At 36.4% G+C, this 22,357-nt stretch overlaps 1 protein-coding gene across 5 annotated transcripts in view; it reads left to right on the forward strand.

Annotated features, from left to right (window-relative positions):
* The window catches only part of tbc1d5 (TBC1 domain family, member 5), a 483,468-nt gene that overhangs the window by 324,538 nt on the left and 136,573 nt on the right, over positions 1–22,357 (forward strand). For all 5 annotated transcript variants that reach the window (XM_039737608.1, XM_039737613.1, XM_039737610.1 and 2 more), the window contains one exon: positions 10,660–10,802. In XM_039737608.1, coding sequence (XP_039593542.1) covers positions 10,660–10,802 — 143 coding nt within the window. The remainder of the gene's footprint in view (positions 1–10,659; positions 10,803–22,357) is intronic.

The raw sequence follows: 22,357 nt of genomic DNA on the forward strand, positions 1-22,357 counted from the left end.
TAACAATAAAAATGCTAAAAAGAAATAATTCAAATGAAATAAATGCATCATTAGCTCAGTTAACTCAGAAAGTACAGTTCCTCATAGGCATATTTAATATCATTTTGGTATTGTGAGTGAAACCCTGGTAGATGATTAACTATATGCTGAAGAAATAAAGCAGCCAAAAGCTTTCACTGTTCTCTTTAAGAAAGACAAAGGTTTTTTTTTTTTGGTTTGTTTTTGTGCTTTCTAAATAAATTAGTGTAATGTTGTAAAATACTACCTGATTAATATTCACTTTTGAAAGATATATTTATCTATTAAATGTATTTTTCATAATTTTATAATGCCTGCTATTTCTAAGACTATTTTTATATTTAATTGTTAATTTTTAAAAAGTGGAACATAGGCACTCACGCCAGGACTTTGGGGGATTTAAAGATTCAAAATTCTCTCAGTTGCATGACTTCAGAGTAAACCTTCATGTTTTCCTTAGTTGAAACTATCCAAACATTTGTTTGCTGAATTTGCTTAATCCTTTTTTTATAACAAAAGTCCAGAGCCAATCCCTGAAGAATCACATACAAGACAACAGCCAAGCTGAACAAGGTAACAGTCTGTTTAATGGCAGACTCAAACACACACACGCTCACACTCAGCACAGTTAACTTCAGTTGCATGTCTTTGCCATTTGTGAGAAAAAAAGAAGAGAATTTTCAAATTTCACCCAAATAGTTACCATGTCTGAATTCACATCTGGCATCCTGTGAGGAACTCTGAAGTAACAGCGCCATCCACTATACCATCATGGTGCTGTAGTCAAGAAGTTTAGGGTTACTTCCTCCTGTGACCTTAATCTTGGATTTATCAGGCTTAGACAATGGATAGATAGGTGATAGCACTTAATTCTGCAGTTGGCTGTCATTTTTTCCTGCTAGTAGAAGTGCAAATTCTCTCGTGTGGAATTTATTAATGAGCTTGAGTAGAATAACTGACGTAACTGTCATTAGATTTCAACCATACATTTAAATGTTAGAATAAACACTTCAAAATTCCGTGAAAAATATCAGAGCTTTTATTGCAAGCTATGATCATTGCTGTGAATTATATACCTGGTAACCAGTAACTATATTGGTTTAGTTGGCTAAACACACCGATTCAGCTCAATTTTAACTTTAAAGCTGCAGTTATGTCTTTGAAAAGTTCTCAGGCTCACAATTATTAGAATGAGTCACAATGTTAGAACAATTACTAAAGCTGAAGGAACAGTGTCCCAAATAAAAATTGACTGGTTAAAAGACCAAACAAATAAAACAGCAGTAAAATACTGGGTGATGAAGACACAAGGCAAAGTATTTTAGGGAGACTTGAGCAGGGATTGGTCATAAAATAGACTTGGGCCAGATAAGCAAGAAATCAAAAACACACACACACACACACACACACACACACAAAGAAAACAAAGTCAAAATTAACAGGCAAAAGAAGGTACTTATTGTAACTAAATGTTCCTTTTCCATACTACAATAAATCATGATCCTTAATTTTTTTTAATATATAATTTTGTCTAAATACTCGGACTCGGTATGTTGCCATCTTAAATGTTGTTGAAATAGTGACATCACATGTAGCATCAATATTCTGTCAAATACCTAACAATGGCACTAAAGATATACATAAAAGTCCAGAACCCATAAACAACAAGCAACAACAAATATATATATATATATATATATATATATATATATATATATATATATATATATATATATATATATATATATATATATAAATAATAATGACACTACTGTTACTAAAATATCAGCTTTGGCCTATCTACATACCTCAATTTGAATGCAGTTATAATCTGATAAACCTCAGATACTCAGTGAGAACAAACACTCAATGGGCACAAATTATTTATACATCACATTTATTAAAATATGTGTCATTTAAAATTATATTATTCACTATCCCAAAATATAAAGTTATTACTGTCATTAAACATTTGTATTTGAACATTTGCTATGTCCTGTAAAAACATTTCTGTTATTAGTAATGCTTATCATTTTCATCAAATGTAAGGGCTAATACATATATATCTGAATGTCTGCAGGCATTTAAACCATTTGTTCATTTTTTGCAGACATTTCACTTTCTATCTGACAGATAGTGTCCTAGGGTCAATTTTAATTCCAGACCTCCTATTCAGATATATTTTTGAAGCCTATCACTTGTTTTCTGTAAATAGCACATACAGTAGCTTTTGGTCTCATTTTTTGTCATCAGATGCTCACCTTCCTTTCTATTTTGATAGCGCTATCCAGAATTTAATATCTTGTGTCTTTGTGATAATCAATGATGATTTTGTCATTGCCCTCATATTCAACATGGGCATTTTGCACCATAGCAATTTCTTAGTGCAGATTTGTTTAGCTGATTCTATTGTGTCCCCTGCAGCTCTCTCTAAGCCTCAAAACAAGAATTACTCTGGTTAAGTAGTTGTGTGTAGCTAACAGTTGCACAGTGTAATTTACTTCCAGGATACTGCACTGCATTGTTTTGAGTATAATTCTTTTATTGTTTTGAATATTATACCAAACTACAATAACTTTATCTAAAAACCATTACATTTGTTGTTAATGACATTAGAAGTGCTGCCTCATTGCAGGATTGAACAAGGATTCTTAATAGCAAGATTGTTTTCAAAAACTGATTTTTTTATGGTGCTGTTGTTACCTGATTACAAGAAGCATTTCATCTTACATGAAGAAAATGACCTGCGACAAATACATTAACCCTTTGTTAAATTTTTGAGTACACAGGCTTAGTTCATAAATAGAAATTCCTTAAAACATGTAATCTTTAATACATTGAATAATTCCATTTGTCAATTATAAACATATTTGCTCTGACACGTGGACAAGTGGAATAGCTAGATGGATCTTTACAATTAATCTTGTCTGCAACATCAGTCAAGTCTCATTTTTAGAATGCACTCTGGAACCTCAGCTTCACACAGGTAAGAAGAAGATTGTCCACATTTCATTTAGCTTTCAGTTAAGAAACAGAAAAGTCATTGCATTACATAGCAAAAGTCAAATGTTGCTCTGCTTTCCTGACTGTTTCTCATTTGGAAAGAAAAACTCAGGTTGCACTTGAGAAAACAGTCAGATTCAGCCAATTTACTTTCACTAATTAGGTGAGGAGTTGCAGGTGGAAAACTCTTGACTGGTTCCATATTTCTGATTTATTGCAATATTTTATTTCCCTTTTTTGTGCCCAAGACAGCTACCCAGTTTGTCCAACCATTAATCCTCCATTCCTGCCAGAGTAAGCTAATGGAGACAAGTGAAAACCCACAGGTGTTAGTAGCTGAGCTCAACATGTTTTGCTGTATCGTACCATATTAGACAATGAAACACCCAAGAATGTGTATGTGGTAATTTTGTGCCAATGACTGTTTTCGTTTTCTTTATTTTTTGTGTGAAAAAATCTAAACATAGTGGTTAGCTGGGTAGAACACACCCTTCCAAATAGAGAGCGTCCTAATAAAATGAATAAAGGCAGAAATACTAGGTATTTTTGCAGTTGAGCTAAATTATCTTCTCATGTCTGGCATGTTTAAACAATCTCATCTTCATTTAAAGTATATTTTGCTACAAATGCAGATTGATAGCTTTTATAATATAAATTGTAAAGTATTGACCTGTGTAATTTAAACTTATTCTGTCATTTGTATAAGAGCAGAAATGAGAAACAATTAAATATGGAAAGGACATTGATCTCATAATGAAAATACTTTTCATGTAAGTGGATTCCTTGAAATTATTTTCTTTGATCATTTACAGTACATTTTTAGTGTGCATCAGTTTGCAGCAGTCTTAGGTTTAGCTTATGCATTTAAAATTTTTAAATAATTTTCTGGCTGCTTGAAGGGTGCTTTAAATTAGTCTGATTGTGGCATTTTTTACCTCTCCTTTTATGTGTGTTAAGATTAAATGTTGATTATTTATCAGCCTAGGTTTTGTTTGGAAAATTTCAACAGGTTCTCTAACATCAAGGACCGATGGATAAATTGCTTAATGTTAAGTAAATGTAAGTTGGTGACACTAATTTTGCTGGTCAAATGTTTTCTGAAGATAGTGTGCTTTGACAGGCAATTTACTAAGTACCCTCACAGAGAGCGGCAGGTTTGATGGGTTGTCTTATATGATAGTTGACATTTGTCCCTAGTCAGACCGGATGCCACATGAAAAATTTACTCAGGCAAGAAGCTCTAAGGAATAAACATTTCTCTAGTGCAGCTCACAGGGGACTCAGCAAGGTGAGCAGAACTTCAACTTGTCACGGATGCACGGTTCTGACAAACATAAGTAGATGCTAATGGCTAAATCGTGACAGAATAAAGTCCCATAACCATATGGCTAATTGCCACAACAATATCTTCAGTGTTATTAATCAAGTTTTCATAGTGTGCCATGATAATTGGAATAATTAGTAACAGCATAGGCATCACTTGCCTTTTCCACACATTCTGCATGCAGGGACCCAGAAGATCTGTAGTTGCACTTTCCGTCTGCATTGTTTAGTGCCCTGCTTCGCAGCAAATACAGTAGTTAATTAATGAATTAGTTCTCTGCCACTAGAGCCTTTGGTTGCTACCTAGAGTGATAAAGGACACAAAGGTAAGTAAATGAGGCCACTGAGCACACTGCCTGCTATTTTTAAAGATAGACGGCCCTGAACTCATTATGTATGGCAAATGTAATAGAGACGATCAGATGTTAACAAGGTTAAACTCAGTGCTGTTTTCCCTTGTACATATTTGGCAGAAGGACAAGATGTGCTTTGTTTTTGCACATTGCAGATTTATATTGCTGTGAGCTAGTATAGCCATAGTTAGAAAGAAATGAAGTCTCCATATTTATATTATAGTTTATATATTATATTATATTATCTATATTATAGATTTTAGTTATTCCTCCATCCATTTTTGATTGAAAGCTGTTCTTGTAAATATATTATTGATGATTCATTGGAGCTGACATTCACTTGGTTAAGATACCCTTGAAATATAAAGAGTTATTTTTAGCATCCAGCATTTGAAGAACAATAAAGACCTATTGTACTTTATAAACATACGGGATAAGTATTATGCTTCTTTAATAATAATAGTGAAGCGGTCAAGATTAATTTTTTCTGATGTGCATAATAATGAAGGGCATTTAGGTTTTGCTAGAGAAACCAGGAAAGAACTGAGCATTTACTCTAGCTATGTATTAATGATGTACTGTATTGTACCATTGTAGAAAATTGGTTTTGATGGAATGTCATGTTAAGAGTATTTGGCAGATGAAGATGTTATTAATATAATGAAGCACTATATATTGTTATATGAGTTCTACTCTGACTATGTATTACAAAAACCTGTATTTGACTGAAAGACAGGAAGAGCATATATAAAAAAACAACAAAAAAAACAAAAACATTGAGCTTGATTTCAGTGAACTGCAACTGCGTTTATGCTTCTGCAGCGCCCCAGTGCTACACAAAAGTGTTATATGTTCAGTATCTTAGTGCCGGTTCCAGTGGCCAACAGCAAGAACTAACCCTGTTAGTATATAATATGGAGACAATCCTCTGCCATCAGCATGTTCAGGTTGCACACATTACTTAAAATGTGTTAATGACCTTATTAAATAGTACGAGGGAGAGAATGGGAGAAGAAGGCAAAGAAACGTAGCACAGAATTATTGAATAAGAAAGGCTTCTGAGACCATGCAGTAGACAAAAAATAATCATTTCTGAACTCCGATAAAACCTGCTCTCATTGCCTCCACCTTCAGGTAACAATGGAGGGAGTCTGCCTTTTAATTAGTTGCTGCTGTCTAAACATTCTCAGCCACGTCAAGTTGTTAGGTCCATCTTGCCCAGTTCTTAGATACAGGGATTGCCCAATTTGTTTTCTACCAAGCAACACAAATAATTTTAAGTAAATGCAAAAGTATAATATCCTTCTAAACAAATCATATGGTAAATGACTAAGTCATTATGTTTTCACCACATTATTCTCTGTGTACAATTTCTACAACTTCCAATTAAAGGTACTCTGTAAAGTAATATTGAAATCATAACCAGATAAAATTGTTGAAAAATTCTAATAAAGAAAAATAGTAAGAAACTTTCCAATGTATTACAAATAGAAATCATTCAAAACAAAATGCAATGTGAGTATGTGAACAAGAAGGATGCTAATCTGGAAGACCACTAACAATTCTGTGGTAGTTCTAGAAGGAATTATACTCTTCTATGATGAGAAATGTATGTTATATGGGGAACTGGCAATAATGAAGTTGTTAGTAAAAAAAAAAAAAAAAAGTTCAAAGCAGATTTCAGCCATAGTTTGCAAGAAGGCTTTTGACAGACGGAGTGGAAGATTTGATTGTCACACAATGCCAGGATTGACCCTTATCACTCCAATATTAAATGGCTGTGTCTGGTACAAGCATACCAGTAATCAGTACTCTAAGGATACCATTCTTACCATGATGAATGGTGTTATGTTATTAGGATCATTTTCTTTCACCAGGTCTGGAAAACTTGAGACGACCATATTCAGTGCAGAGGCAGCAAAATATAATGAAATCCACTCAATAATATGGCTGTAATATATAGTACAGATCTAGGCCATGGCATTAGATTAATATTTTGAATATGTTTTGTAGTGTCTAAAAATCTAACTGTCCAATCTAATTCCTATTAAAGTACCAAATAGTATTTGAATATTGCTGTTCATTAGTGGTTGTCATTCAACTTGATAGAACCAGCACAGTTTTGCAATAAAGTATAAGCAGAAATTGAAGTGTCCATAGATGTAGCACTGGTAGAGATGCATGTTTACAAGGTCATGGCTGTAATTGGAATGTGTTTAGTGTTAGGGTTTCATAAGCAAACACAGAGTGTTCTGGAAAGTAGGAGCCACAAAACTAAATGAGTCTTCACTGTGATTTGCAAAGCAAGAATTGGGCATCAGATTGAATTGTGTAACAAATGAGGAAGATTGCAGATATGTTTACACTGGAAAATCTTGACAACATTTTAAAAGTCTCTTGCAAAAAATCTCCTCTGGTATATATTTTTGATTCACATTTTTTGTTTTATTTTAGAATTGGCGAAATGTACTGTATACAAAACTGTTTTTTCTCCTTATTCTTGATGTCTAACTTTTTCAGGGAGAAAAGTGTTTAATAGTTTGATGTGGTGGCACTTAAAGTGAAAGGGCATTTCAATAAGGGCCGTCTTGTAGAAATGTTAAAATCACAAAATTTCATATTATAAAAAACAAAGCAATTTTAATTTCATAATAATGTAAAATATGATAAAGATGCCTATTTTGCAGGATGTACAGATTTATTCCAAAGGTTGCCTTGTTTGTTTGATTTTTTACTTCTTTGGAAAAGTAGTCTCTTTTTAATACCAATGGACCATTTCACCACTTTGTTGGGTCCTTATAGAATGACTGTCTATGGTAGTGACAAGTATATGCTGATTTTTTGCACTTTGTGGTTTTTACAAACAAGCACATTTAAAAGCACATTAAATCAAGAGAAATTCTCAAGTGCACATGTGGCTTGTCATGAGCGTAATACTTTCAGTTGCTTGTCCAGATATTTGCAACATTTAGATGGCATATTATCCTACAGTGTTCATGGAAAACCTGTGAATGCCTACCACTTGTGATTGGAAAAGGTTTAGGCTGGAAGGCTTTTGACTGGCTGAAGGATGTTGAAATGAGTAAAGAATAAAACGAATCCAGAGAAGCAAACTGTGTGTGTAGTACATATTAATCCATATACTATTAAGATATTTAATTACCGTATATAGAATATTTAGACATGAACAGTGTCTTCCAATAATCTTGGCACAGTTAATTTAAAATTGAATTTTTCACTGCCTATTCAAGTAGTTTAGATTTGAGCTGAAAAATAGAAGGTTAAAGTACAGCAAACTAATTTTTTTATTACTTTATTGCAATATGCTTGTGGATGGGTTCCCTGCCTAGGGACGGTTTCTGCCTTGAGCCCAGTGCTGCTGGAATAGGCTCCAACCTCCTTGCATCTCTAAACTGAATTAGAAGGATATGGCAATTTTATGTTTTTTTCCATGTTTATTACAACAGTAAGATCATTTACATGATTTTTTTTTTTCCTGAAGCATGCGGATAACAATAGTCATAATTCATTAACCGTCCCAATGACTTTTAAGATTATGCATCTTTCAGCTTGTGGAAGAGAACTGTTGAAACCTGCATGGTAGGCCTGGGCTTAACTGGGTAAAAAATTGTACCAGACAAACAGTAAAAAGATGGTGAACAGAATGTGACATGACAGAAAAGATTTAAAAGCGGCTTAACTGCTGCTTTGCACAAAGAATACTGTGTGTTCACTTCCTTGGTCCTCCCTCCGTAGAGAGTGCTTTGAGTAGTGATAAAAGTGCTATATAAATGTAAATAATTATTGTTGTTATTATATTATTTATTAACACTTCAATCTGCAAAAACAGTGAATTCACAATGGGGGCTTAATGAAGTTAGAAGTGAGATACTGCACTCCACTGTACCTCGGTCTATCTTATTCTAATAAAAAAGTCTGATGGAGAATTTCAAAACACGTTCATTAATTGACCTGTAGAAAATGGTCATTGATTTCTTTGACATACTAAATTTCGTTAACTGCCTCAGAAATAACAACCTCTGGTGAGCATTCCTGACTGTGCTCATCTCCCAAGTTACAGTGATAGTAATGGTAAACTCTGTGAACCTGAACCCCAGTCAGTGCCATGCTACCGTCTTTATTAGCTGTACAATTTAGCTTGCATTTGCACATGTTTTCTGCAGCAACTCTAGTTTCCTTCCACAACACACAAAGGTTTGGGATTTTAGTTAACCAGAGACTCTGAATTAACTTGCCATGGGTGAGTTTGGCCTGGGGAGAACTGGCATTTTCCCTAGATTGGTTCCTGCCTTGTATCCAAAAATTATATGGATGGAAGATTTTATGTTAAGTAGGGTCAGAGATTTTGACCAAAGCAAGACACTGAAGATTCAGTTCTCTTTTTGCAGTTCACAAACAAGCTGTCATGTTTCTAGGCGAATGTTAATTGTTTCTAGATATAGTTTTGTGTGCTTTTCATTATATAGATGTCTTATTTAGTCTAAAAAATGTAGTAAATGACCATTTCTATAATCCATTTTGTATCTTTATTATAAATGGTTGTATTGAAAGTAATAGATTTTTTTTCCTGAAATCATTACATTTTCATTTCTTAATAATTTAAGGATAATTTCTTATTACTGTGAGCAGCCCATGTTATGTTACACATCCTTTTTGTCTAATTACCATTCAGGTTAAATGTAAAGTAATTGATAGTTCCAACCACTGAATATACAAAATGCAGGGAAAAGGAAAAAAGTTTTATATAGTAATGATTTTTAGTTTGCCTAATCTTATTTTTGCACTAAATTAAAATGACCATGCCTGGGTTTCTGTTCTGTTGCCATTGTGGAAAATAAATGCGCTAATGTCTGAAATGGAATAATCTTTGTGCTCAGTTAATTGCCACTTCCTTGTATTCTGTCGTTTTGAAATATTAAGGGTATTTGATTACAAGCCTTGTGATGCTTATAAAGTAGGGTAATTGAAAACAAGATCCAGTACCATAGGAATTGTGATTTTGTAACATCCTTTTTTGGACTATGATTATTTTCTACTGAAACCTCTAAAGGGCTTTTAGCTGCAGTGCCCTACCCATCAAGCAGCAATTATTTACTGAAGTCAGTATTTATTAAGTCCAAAGAGAGCTGAAAAAAGGAGAATTCACTTTCCATTTAAATGTTTAGAAGTGAAAAAAGTGTGAGTGAAATTTGTTTAATTACCCCTCAGTGGATAAATGGTGGTGTGCATTGAGCGGCTTTTTTCATTCTTTCTTTGCAGCACAATTGCTCAAAATACTGTTTGTGTGACATGTTCATACAACCCCACTGTTGATTTATTGGAGGCATAGGCAGGTACAGCACAACTGTATTAGTTAAAATTCAACTCAAAGGTTAAACAGTGCATGGAGAAGGTGTGCTAATACTATAACTGGCAGGTCTGAATATTACAAATGATTAAATGAAACTTCTGATTTGAAATTTGAATTAGAGAGACAGAAAAGTGTTTTTTTCCAGCTTTTTTTCAGTATTTTATAGCTTGATAGATTGCATACTAGATTTCTTCACAGCATTACCTAAGATAATGGGACTATATATAAACTGTATATGTGTTAAAAGTTCTCACACAAAAAGGCTTAGGAATCTGTCATTATGTATGGTCAGTTTCTTCTTTTATACTGTTATAGAAAAAAGCAAGAGGCATTTCATTTATAATACCTTAACACAATTGTTCTCAAGTCATTACGCAAGTATGAGTTTCACTGTATTATCTGTGCATGTGATAGTAATGACCCTGTAAACCTGAATAAAAAATAAGTTTGGTTTACAGTCTTATAACAGTCTTAAAGAAAAGATTTGGTTTGTAATTTTTTTCCTATTGATTTTATTGGTGTACAATATTTAAAGACAGTCTGAAGTTTATTAACCCAGATATTCTAACCCTTCTTCTTTTTGCATTTTAGCCGATGGGTCAGACTGCTGTTTGGACGAGAGTTCCTCCTTCAGGACCTCCTCATTTTGTGGGACGCTTTGTTTGCGGACAGCATCACCCTGGATTTAGTTGATTACATTTTTGTGGCCATGCTGCTGTACATCAGAGATGTTTGTGAGTATGACCAATTCCCCACTGAAAAGTTAATTAAAGCAAATATATTTACAAGCATATGTCAGAGACAGTCTGTGTTCATGATAAAGCAGAATTTTACTACTTTTGCCATAGCTGACTCTCAATATTGGTAACAAATGGTAAAAGCACTGGACTATGCAGTGTGGACTGTGCACCACCTACTGGATTGATTTGGTACTGTATCATTTGCATCATATACATCGATTTTTTTGTAAAATTAAGCACCAGAGCTTTAAATAATTATAAATGTTAATATTGACAGCTCACTTCTTTGCATTTAGAAGTTGAGTGAAGTAAATAACTTTGAAATAAACAACATATTCACTGTTGGTACTTTTTGTTTCTTTACTGTTCTATTTCTAACTTGTAACGTAATAATACAGGATTGCACTTTTTCTTTCATGTGAGGATACTACATGTCTCCTTTTCATGATTCGGACTGAAATCTTTGTTTGCAAACAGAAATATGTTACTTTTATCCATTTTCAAAAATAACTTATGTACATTTGTAATCAATTTGTACAAAATTAATATATGCAGGGTGTTCAATCATGACTAATACAAATAAAATATTTGTATGCTTGAATATAACTCATAAATAAAAAATCATTAATCAGACTAATACGGTTTTTGCCAGTAAAGTGTTTCAAGTTAGAAACGTTCTATGTGCACCTTTAGTCAATTGTGTATAGATTTTGTTTAATAATTCATATAGAAGAACTTGTTTTTTGTATGTTTATGTTCTTAATGTCATACTTTCAGCTTCCTAGGTAGTGGGGGGCAAGGAACAGAAACGTTTACACTTTTATCTATTGTACTTCTTAAAACATAGGTAGGGGAAAAAATACCCCAAACTTAACATGTAACATTAACAATAATTTAATACATACTTTTGACTGTCACTATAGTTCTAAAATTCAGTTTTGACACTCTATCTAATGTTATGCTTTTGGAGCTTCCCACAATTCTATCTTCACATGCTGACTCTCCAAACTCTCTTGGTTGATGTGGTCAGTGTAAAACTAGCTACTGTGAAACTTGCAGCAAATATGAAGGGCAATACGCCATTACCTAAAGCAGCTTATTAAACAAGTCAATCTGCATTTCATTTGAAAAAATGGAAGTTAAATTTGCTTATACAATATGCTTACAAAATATTTCAAATGTATTGTAAAGTATGCTGACTTTTCATTCATGTTATTGACAGTGATTATGTGAAAGGCAGCAACAAGTTAAAATATAAGTGGCTTTCAGGTGTGGTACCAGTTGACCAAGCATCATATGTTTGCATACATTGAGGGATGGTAAATTTCTCTGATGATGGTTGATGAAAGAGTTCATTTAGGTGGCTCTAAGGCAGCTTAATGCTAGCAAAAATATTGTTACTTGGAAATATATGTCTTTGGTTCTCAAAGTGTGGTCCTCCATAAGCCATTTTTGATAAGGTGCCGCATGAGAAGCTGGGCATTAAACTAAAAGACTTGGGAGTTCAGGGGGTTGTGTGTAGATGGGTGAAAAATTGGCTCAGACACAGAGAGCAGAGGCTTATGGTGCAAGGGACCTTGTCAGAACTGGCTGACGTTAAGAATGGTGCTCCACAGGGGTCAGTGCTGTTTTTAATATATATAAATGATTTAGATAGGAATATAAGTAACAAACTGGTTAAGTTTGCAGATGATACCAAGATGGGTACACTGGCAGATAATCTTGAATCCATTCAATCATTACAGAAGAACTTGGACAGTACACAGGCTCAGGTAGGTTTGTGGCAGATGAAATTTAATGTCAGTAAATGTTATGTATTATACATAGGAAGTAAAATTGTTAAGGTTAAATACACAATATGAGGTCTGAAAGTCAAAGGTACACCTTCTGTTAAAGATTTAGGAAGTCATAGTGGATACGACACTGTCAACTTACAGAGTCATAGTGGATACGACACTGTCAACTTCCAGATAGTGTTCAGAAGGCTAACAGAATGTTAGGTTAAATAGCGCACTGATGTGTAGCGTATAAGTCCAAGGAAGTTATGGTGAAGCTTTATAACGCACTGATGAGGCCTCATGTGGAGTACTGTGTGCATTTTTTTCTCCAGGCAAATTTTAGAAGAATTAAGTGAATAGTACTAGCAAGCTTTGTTGGGCTGAATGGCCTGTTCTTGCCTAGATTGTTCTAATGTTCTAAAAAAAATAATTAGTGAACTTGATCACAAAATGAAAGTCATTCTGTTTGAGCAAAGTCAGCTTTAAATTGACTAGATAAGTCAGTCCATTATATGTGTACTTAGTGTGGTATAGTGGGTCCGCAGGTACAACAAAATATGGCCAGGTTTTAAATCCATAAAGCCGTGTCACTCTCTGTGGGCGCGATTGCACAACTGCGGGTGGTTGATGAGGTAGTTGGGGTGAGCAGGTGCAACCATTCTCAATTGCTTCATTGGTTTCCTGCGCCGTGTGATTAAGGCCCACGGAGACAGGCGTGTATATATACGGGCCAGTACAGAGGGATGGAAGAACATAAAAAGAGATGGGAGATCTAAAAGGGAGATATTAAAGAAAGAGAGGTTAAAGGATGGAAAAAGGCAGTCATAGGAGATGACACAGACACCAGGAAGGAGAAGGCAGCTTTAGCTGGGGCTCCGGGAGGAAGTGCATGCTGAGGCACTCTAGGAGCTGGTTCACCCTACTGACTAAGCCTGTAGAGTGGGACGAGCGGGAAGGTAAGACCTCCCAGTGGATCTGAGGAGTGACTGCGTGAGCATAAAGGAAGACAGAAGGTGTGCCAACCTCAGACGGTTAGCTGTGCCCTGAGGCAGCAGTAAAGACGGGGGTTGGCAGAAAGGAGATTGTGCTGCAGAGGCTCTGCTGGCAAATCCAGAGATGGGAGAGCCTGGGAGACAGAAGGTGGTGGGCTGCGATCAGGTGAAGAGAGACTGCATTTTAATCCATTTGAAGGGATTTATGTATTGATTTTATCTCCACGTTTCTTATGATTTTATGGATTTTTTTTTTTTTTTTAAGAACATTGCACTGTGGACACTCTTGGTTTTACTTTTGTGTTGGATTGTTTATTTTAATAAAAGCACAAGAGCACTTTCCACCATCCCCTGGCTCCATCTAAGATTTGTCCTCATTTATTAGCTCATCTCGGTCATAACTATTGATGGTGTTGGTTCAGCAGACTCCCATGTGGGAAGAGGGAGTCTGTAGGGGACCAGTTTCGTCACACTTAAATACTTATTTATAACCATTAGGCTTCTGCCAGATATCAGTGGTACTAAATAATTACAAAAAAGTATCTAAGACCATTATCATGATCCACATCATTTCACTTTCTTGCTGACAATAACTGTATTGTTTCAATAATTGTGCAGTGGCATATAGAGGAGATTCACTATGAGCCAACAGGATTTAATTTCCTTGGTGTTAATCTCAAGGACTAGAACAATATTCTGCTGGCATCTACTGTATAAAATAACATTATGCTGAAAAAAAATTGTGACTATTTCTGTTTTGCTGTGGTTGCCTACAATAACAAAATGGGTGTGTCTACCGTTTTGTGCAACAGAGAAAATATCAGAAGAAATGTGCACAAAGAAACACGCTTGTACTGTTCCAATCGCAACTTTGTACTCTCTATTGGCAACTGTTTTAAAAGATATCACATAAAGGATTCATATTAAATCTGTACTAGCAGAGCAGGGGACACTAGACGAACCTTTCTTACTGTATTTTTACAGACATGGTATTTACGTGATTTTGTTACATATTATAACTTTTTTCTTGTTGAAACACATTCAACTCTTTTACTCATTTTTCCATGGGTAAACATAATGCTAAGGAGGCCACTAAACAAGCAAAAATGAAAACTTTATTAATGAACAACAGGAAAATAGTTTTTATGCCTGCATCAAAGCTTTTCTTACACCGGCTCACTCCCAGAAACATTCTGGTTCACCATGATTTCTTCAAGTAAGATGTACACTACAAAATCCTGGAGAGTAACACTAGGGAGACGAGACATGATCTTCATGTGAAAATCACAGAAGACACTTAAAAGACCCACGAGATGAAACAAATTGGCCACGAAGCACCTCACGGGGACCTTAAACATTAGACTTTGTGCAAGACGAAAGAGGTTGACCCAGGACCGTCTCGCGGGGATGTAGAACATGAGATTCTTGCAAGACACGCCCTACTTACAACCACTATCAAATAAGAGCATGGGCAGCAACACACTCAGTCGTATAAAGGATTCAAGCACACACTGATCCAGGGCTCTCAGCACATATAAAGTGTATAAGGACAATGCGTTAACAGATGAAACATGAATGACTAAGCAAAGAAGAAAGCAGTGCAAAAACAAAAAGAGACTCAAAAGCGTTGGACGGAAAAAAAGAAAAAATTATCTAGGTGCAAATTCAGAAAATAAGGAGAGTAATTATCAGCTCGGAACAAGTGGAATTAAAAAAAAAGCATGTCCAATCCAGCTCAAAATTAAAAGACAGAGAGTAAAAGACAAAGTAGAACTTAATAAAGACATTCACAGACGTTGGTGCTATACACATGTTGAGCAGGTTAGAGATTATGAAAGCAGTGGAATTCGAAAGGCTAAAAAAAAAAAAATGGTGCGACACACATGTGGAGAAAGTTAAAGAATATGAAAGTAGGAAAATTAGAAAGTATAAAAAAAAGAAAGTAAAGATCGCAGTAGGGCAAACAAATGGAAATTATTACTCGAAAAAGGGAAAATAATCACCACGGACCAGGTGTCATTGGAAAAAAAAGCAGGATAAAACGAGGTCAGAAATAAAAGACAGAGTAGAAAACAAAGTAAATGTCATAAAGAGGCTAAAAAACAAGGGGGCCAAACACATGCACAGCAGGTTAGAGATAATGAAAACTGGAATTCAAAAGACTCAGAAAAACATAGGCACGAAACACATGCAGAGCAAGATACAGAATATGAAAGCAGAAAAAAACAACATTGTCAAAACAAAGAAAGTAAACATCGCATTAGCACAAAAAAAGAAATTATTACTCAGAGAAATAGCGAAAAGATGAATAGAGATTGAATATATGGACTTAGGTGCTATGTCAGACATATGTAAATATTGTAAGGCTTTGAAGTTTAAGTCAGAGAATTTCAAAAATGGGGTTTACCTCACATGCACTTATTGGTTACTTTGAAAAAAAAATTATTAACTGCTGATGATGTCGATTGTTTTGTCTAAAACTGAAATTCCAAACAGAGAAACCTATCCTGAATTATGGTACAAAGTCATTAAACACATGTCTCACTGACCTCATTAAAAAGATTCAGCATATTGGGACTCAAAAGATTCCAAATATTGTTTTTACAGAAGTTCTGAAATAAAAGTGAAACTAGCAACAATTCAAAGAAAAAAAAAAAATCTTAAAAGTGTGTAAAACCCAAAACGGGGGTTGGCAAACAGAGCAAGCAGGGGCAGAGCCCCTAGTATATATAAGTATTTATTCTGGTAAAGTTTTTGGATGTAGTTTGGCAACCCATTCACTACATAGGATATCACATTAGTACTTTTATTTGTTGTTGCAGTAGGTGTGAAACATCTTCTATATACCAAAAAAGAAAGAAAAGCCTTTGCTTGTTTTATTTTTATTTAGAAATACAACATGGAAGAAAAAGGAATGCTTTGATTTAAAGGAGTGTTTTTTGAATGTGAGCAAATGGAGTTGGTTTCTGGACTAAGTAGGTGTCATGAAAAGTGGATTCTTTGTGTTATGTTATACTTTGTTTCTGTCAAACCAACTGTGTGTCCCTGAACAACAACTATTTTGTCCTGTTGGACTGAGCAAATTTCCCTCAACAGCTGCAGTGATCTTTCTTCTTGGTTCCTGGTGGAGCAGAAGCTATCTCACTGTTTTGAGGTAGCAATCCAGCCATCTTCCTGGAGACTGTTTTGTCTTTGTCTGTTCTTTGGTCTACCAAATCAATGACAAACTCATGCTTGACTAAAAATGTATACATTTTAGACTACTTTTGTTTGTGCCGTAGTACAGCTGTTATCCTAAGATGCAACTGCCCATCCAGCAAAGCTGCCGGTCTAAGTTTTGTCTGGTAGCAGCCTATCTGTGTCTTAGGTCTATCTGGTCTGTGCAGTCTAATGACTCACAACAAGGCAGTAGTAGCTTTGTTTTCTGTTTACCTACTTACCCTCAATGGTAGTAATCATTAGTTGTGGAAGCATACAGTTACATTAAGATGGCTTCATAAAAGCAATCTTAAATACAGTATATGGAAAAATTTTATTTGTTTTCTTAGTAGTTATTCCGGATACTATTGTTTTTGGATTTCCCAATTTCAATTTTAATGCTAGCTTTCCTACAACCAAATAGTTTTTACTATGAATTTTGTTGCTTTGTTAATGGTCATAATTTTAACCAGCATTTATGTACATATACTAAAATATTACATTATATTATAAAAAAATATATTTTTGCCCTTTTTTATGTGGAAAGGGCTTATTCTATAAACACTGTTTAAAACAATAAAAGCAGTACGTACAGTTTGCAGGCTGTTTGTTGGAGGAATGTTTGTTTTCTGCAGCAGTCAGATGTAAGTATACACCTTTAAACAGAAGCAAGGTGGATTGTTGAGCTGTAATATCTAAAAATATATTACATCATTATCATTGCAATCTTTTTGCTTAAAAGCTGTATAGACAATTATAATTTATTGCAACATTGTAAACTTCATTTTCTTGTTGGTCAGTAAGCCTACTGGTTTTACTCTTAAATAATAAAGGAGGTAGGATACCAAAAAAAAAAAATCTCTGCCACTGACCCTTAAATGGTGCCTTACAGTTGCCTGCCTGCACATCCAGGTTGACCTGACCCTTCTGTATTGCGCTTCATTATCTCTTCAGAGATCTTCTCAGATGGTAATTGTGCCCTGCTGATCCTTCCTTCATCTTTGCTCTTTTCTAAATGCAAACAGTAAATATCATGCTGTCTTGCAGCAGTTGAGTGACGTATGAGGTACACAGTGTTTAAAATACATTATGGACAATATGGGCAAAGCTTTCTCTCCATACCTGAAAATAGTCCTTCAGGCCTTTGACTAAAAAGAAAAAAATATAATGTTTGCTGTAAGCTAATCAAATGCTAGTACCAGGAAAAAAGTTCTTTGTAACAGCCTTAATTTATCTTTCATTTAATATTGTGTTTCAAAACTGCATTGTAAAGCAATATGGTGTCTGCACTAAATTAATAGCCCCTTTGCCAAAGGTATATGAGACACATAAAAATGAATCATATTATTTTTGAAGAGACAATATTTCACATTTAAAACACTACTTAACAATTTGTCAGTATAAATCAATTCATATTAAATATTCATTTTTTTATGTTTTCTTTTCATCTCATGTACAATATTAATTTTTTAACTACATTGAAATTTTAGATTAAGATAGAAAAATTCTTAAGAAGATAAAAAAGAAATGTGCAGTTTGCATAACAATTCATTTCTTACTGTTCAGTATTTTTGTAGATCCTCCTTTCACAGCAATAATGGATTTAAATTTTGTGGCATAAGTATGTCTCTTTGCACACTATTTTAAAGTAATTACAGCCCATTTTTGCAGGGAGGCTTGCTTCTGGTTGTTCAGGTTAGTTGGGTGATTCTTGCACACTCAAATTTTAAAATATTATAACAAATCCTCTTTGCAACACTATGACCCACATCACAAATACATTCCCTCATTTCAGGTCAATTTAGAGTGGATGATTAACATTTACAGCTCTGGGATGTGGTAGAGCAACCTGGAAACTTACTCCCCATGTTGCAGAAAATCAATTAGGAAGCAGGGTTGATCAGTGCACTACTTTGTCACTAACCTTTTGAAATAACTCATATTTCTAAATGCTGTAGTTATAATAAAACAAATTTTGTAAATATTTTAGAAACGCTTTTTATAATGTAAAAAGTCATGACGAATGTTGGAATATTTAGAATAATATTTTTGAATTATTCTTTTCAGTAGCTGTTGTGTAAAAATGTTGCTGCAAATCAAAAGCTGATGAAATCTGATGTGTCATGATTGAATGTGAGAGAGTGGATTTTTTTTTCTGTAATAGAGATGAATAACATTAGAGAGGAGAAAAAAAACACTTGAATAAGTTTGGTGCTTGGTTGTTTTTAATAAAAGATAAGTACTGGTGCATTGATGTAATAATGTCATGAATGAAAGGATACAGCAAACAGACGCAAGAGAATAAAAAAATATGGTGAAAGAATGAGCAGGATAAGTGAGCACTTTACAAATCAAAGCAGATGTATGAAATTACAAGCTGTCGGATCAGCAACGGAAATGAAGATGATAAAGTGCTTTCCTACCCCGATTATAATTATTCATTTCATTCACTTGTGTATGTTTTCATTTTGAAAAAGGAAAAACAAGGTACAAAAAGATAAGGAGGACCTCTAAAATGTTTGATTAGTTGTGCTAACAAATCCTTATAGTAGATGGAAGAAAGCGTTTTTTTGTTTTGTGTATGTGTGTGTGTGTGCGTGCTTCTTTTTTTTTGTTATTTTCCCCTAATATGATGGATTACATTGTTCTTAAACAGTGATTGATTGCATTGCATGTAGAAAACTCTTACTAAATGCTCTGCCTGAAAGAGTAGAAAAGAGTTTGTCAGTGCCATTGGTCTTCTTATAAATGGATTGTTATATTTATACTGCTTTTTATTACAATGGATTTCTTTTACCTGTAGTCTTTAAAGCTCAAGGGTTCATAGATTTATGAAAGCTATTAGAGAATGTTCTCATAAATCAAAAATAATCTCTTTTTATTTTCAGGAACAAAGGTAAACACAGTAAGTGTTGAAGTATTAGACTGCAACATTAATAAAAGTTTTGTTTAATACTCATTTTATTTACATTTTCATTAGCTTGTTGATCTTTTTCTGGCATTTGAACGTTTCAAGGTTATTTCATTAGCAGTTATAAATTGAAACTGCTACAGAATGATAAGATGTACAGTATATCTGATTTGCTGGTGAGGAGTTATGGAAAACAGTTTACATTTGCATAATAGCCTGTGCTTTAGACACCAGTAAATGTGTACACAAATATACAGTATATGTTAAATATGTATATATTGTCACAAAACGAGACAAAGACAGAAAAAGGTTTGGGGCAGCCACCCATGTAATTAGGTATCCTGGCTGCAAAGTCGTTTTCTTTTCATCCAAATACAGCACTGAAGTGCTTACAACAGAGTCCAAAACAAGACTGTCAGAGAAGGGAAAAGGGAAGGCTTTTAAAGGGGGAGGCAGGAAGTGAGGTCATAAGGATTGGGCACGTGTTCATCTTTCATTGGATTAGTCCCGGATGTGACATCAGGGGGGCGGGAACTGGCAAGGTCTGTCTCCATTGGCTCGGTCCCAGAAGTGACGTCCAGAGAGACAGGTGGAACCTCCCGGGTTAGGTCTACAGGGAAGTGAGAAAGAGAGTTAGTGCACTCTGCCACATCCCGGTATGGCTCAGAACTGCCTTCACTCGAGCCCTTTAGCTGCCTCCCATGCGCGCGTGTGTGACAAGGCCCCCTCAGCCCAGACCCGTCGGGTCGGGCGACCCTAACCGAGAGGTCGTGAACCCGAGAGAGAGCATCAGCGTTGGCATGGAGAGCACCCCGACGATGAACGAGCGAGAACTTGTACGGCTGCAGGTCAAGAAACCACCGGGTGACCCGCGGATTCGACTCCTTGTGCAGGGCCATCCACTGTAGAGGTGCATGGTCCGTGACAAGGGTGAACTCACGGCCCAACAGGTAGTACCTCAGCTGAGTGATCGCCCATTTAATCGCCAGAGCCTCCCTCTCCACCGCGCATACCTGGTCTCCGTCCAACAGTTTCCGCTCAGGAACATGACGGGTGTTCGACACCATCGACACTTTGGCTCAGCACGGCTCCCAGGCCTGTGTCCGGCGTCCGCCTGGAGGATGAAAGGCAAAGAAAAGTTAGGTGCCATCAAAATAGGTGCGGACGTAAGGGCCTTCTTCAAGTCACCAAATGCAGTCTGTTTTGCAGTCCATACCACAATGTTCGGGCCCTCTTCTTTGTTAAATCAGTCAAGGCGCCTTTCTCCAAAACCGGGTACAAACCGGCGGTAGTACCCGCTAACCCGAAAGGCTTGGACCTGCCGCTTGGTTCATGGACGGGCCATTTCAGAATGGCATCAATTTTGGAGCACTGTGGCCTTACGGTACCCACCCACCAGGTAGCCTAAATATTTGGCCTCGCTTAATCCAAAGAAACATTTCTTGGGATTAATCCGGAGCCCGGCCTCACCAAGTGTCCGTAATACCGCTTGGACATGCTGTAGGTGTTCCTTCCATGTGCTGGAATAGATGACCACGCCATCTAGGTAGGCAGCACTGTATGAGTTATGAGGTCAAGCACTTTGTCCACCAGACGCTGAAAGGTTGCTGGAGCCCCGTAACCCAAATGGAAGGACACGATACTGCCAGTGTCCGCTAGGGGTACTAAACGCGTTTTTCCTTCGGAGTCCGTTAAAGGAACCTGCCAGTACCCTTTGTCATGTCAAGTGTGGTCAGATATTGAGCCTGTCCAAGCCTCTCGAGGAGGTCGCCCACGCGTGGCATTGGATAGGCATCAAATTGGGAGACTGGTTGCCGACGGAAGTCATTGCAGAACCTCCAACTCCGCCAGGCTTACCGACGAGCACAATGGGGCTGGACCAGGGACTATAACTTTCCTCAATCACACCTAGTTCCAGCATGCGCTTGATCTCAAGCTCCACTTCAGCCTTTTTTGCCTCGGGAAGACGGTACGGGCGTTCTCGGACAACAACCCCGGGCTCTGTCACAATGTTGTGCTCAATCAGAGAGGTCCTTCCGGGGTGTTCACTGACTACCTCTCGAACGGTCCGGATAACTGTTTCCAGCTCCTGCCGCTGCCTGGGTCTCAAGTCTGTGCCAAAGTTAAGGTCGTGTGTGTGAGCGAAGAGTGAGCGGGCTGGCCGGAGGAGGGATCGGGTCCCTGTCCTTCCACGGTTTCAGCAGGTTCACATGATAAACCGCTCCTTTGGCGGCGCATTGGGTTGACTCACCAAATAGTCACCAGTCCCTTCCTCTCCTTAACTTCAGAGGGGCCCTGCCAGTGGGCAAGCAACTTAGAGTGGGAGGTAGGCACTAGGACCATGACCCGATCTCCGGGTGGAACTCCCAAGAGACGTGCGCGGTTGTAGTACCGGTCCTGTGCTGCTTGAGCCTCCTCCATGTGACTTTTAAGGACAGGCCGAATCTTTCCAAATCTATCGCAGAACTGCGCGATATACTCCAGTATGTTTGTGGTGGGAAGAGCCTCTTCTTCCCAGCCTTCTTTCAAAATATCCAATATGCCCCGAGGTTGTCGCCCATACAGTAGTTCAAAGGGGGAGAACCCCGTGGAGGCTTGTGGGACTTCCCGATAGGCAAAAAGGACGAGGGGGAGGAGCTGATCCCAGTTCCTTCCATCCTCGCTGACCAC

This window comes from Polypterus senegalus, chromosome 15, assembly GCF_016835505.1.
Source record: "Polypterus senegalus isolate Bchr_013 chromosome 15, ASM1683550v1, whole genome shotgun sequence".
In the NCBI taxonomy this organism is placed as follows: domain Eukaryota; kingdom Metazoa; phylum Chordata; class Cladistia; order Polypteriformes; family Polypteridae; genus Polypterus; species Polypterus senegalus.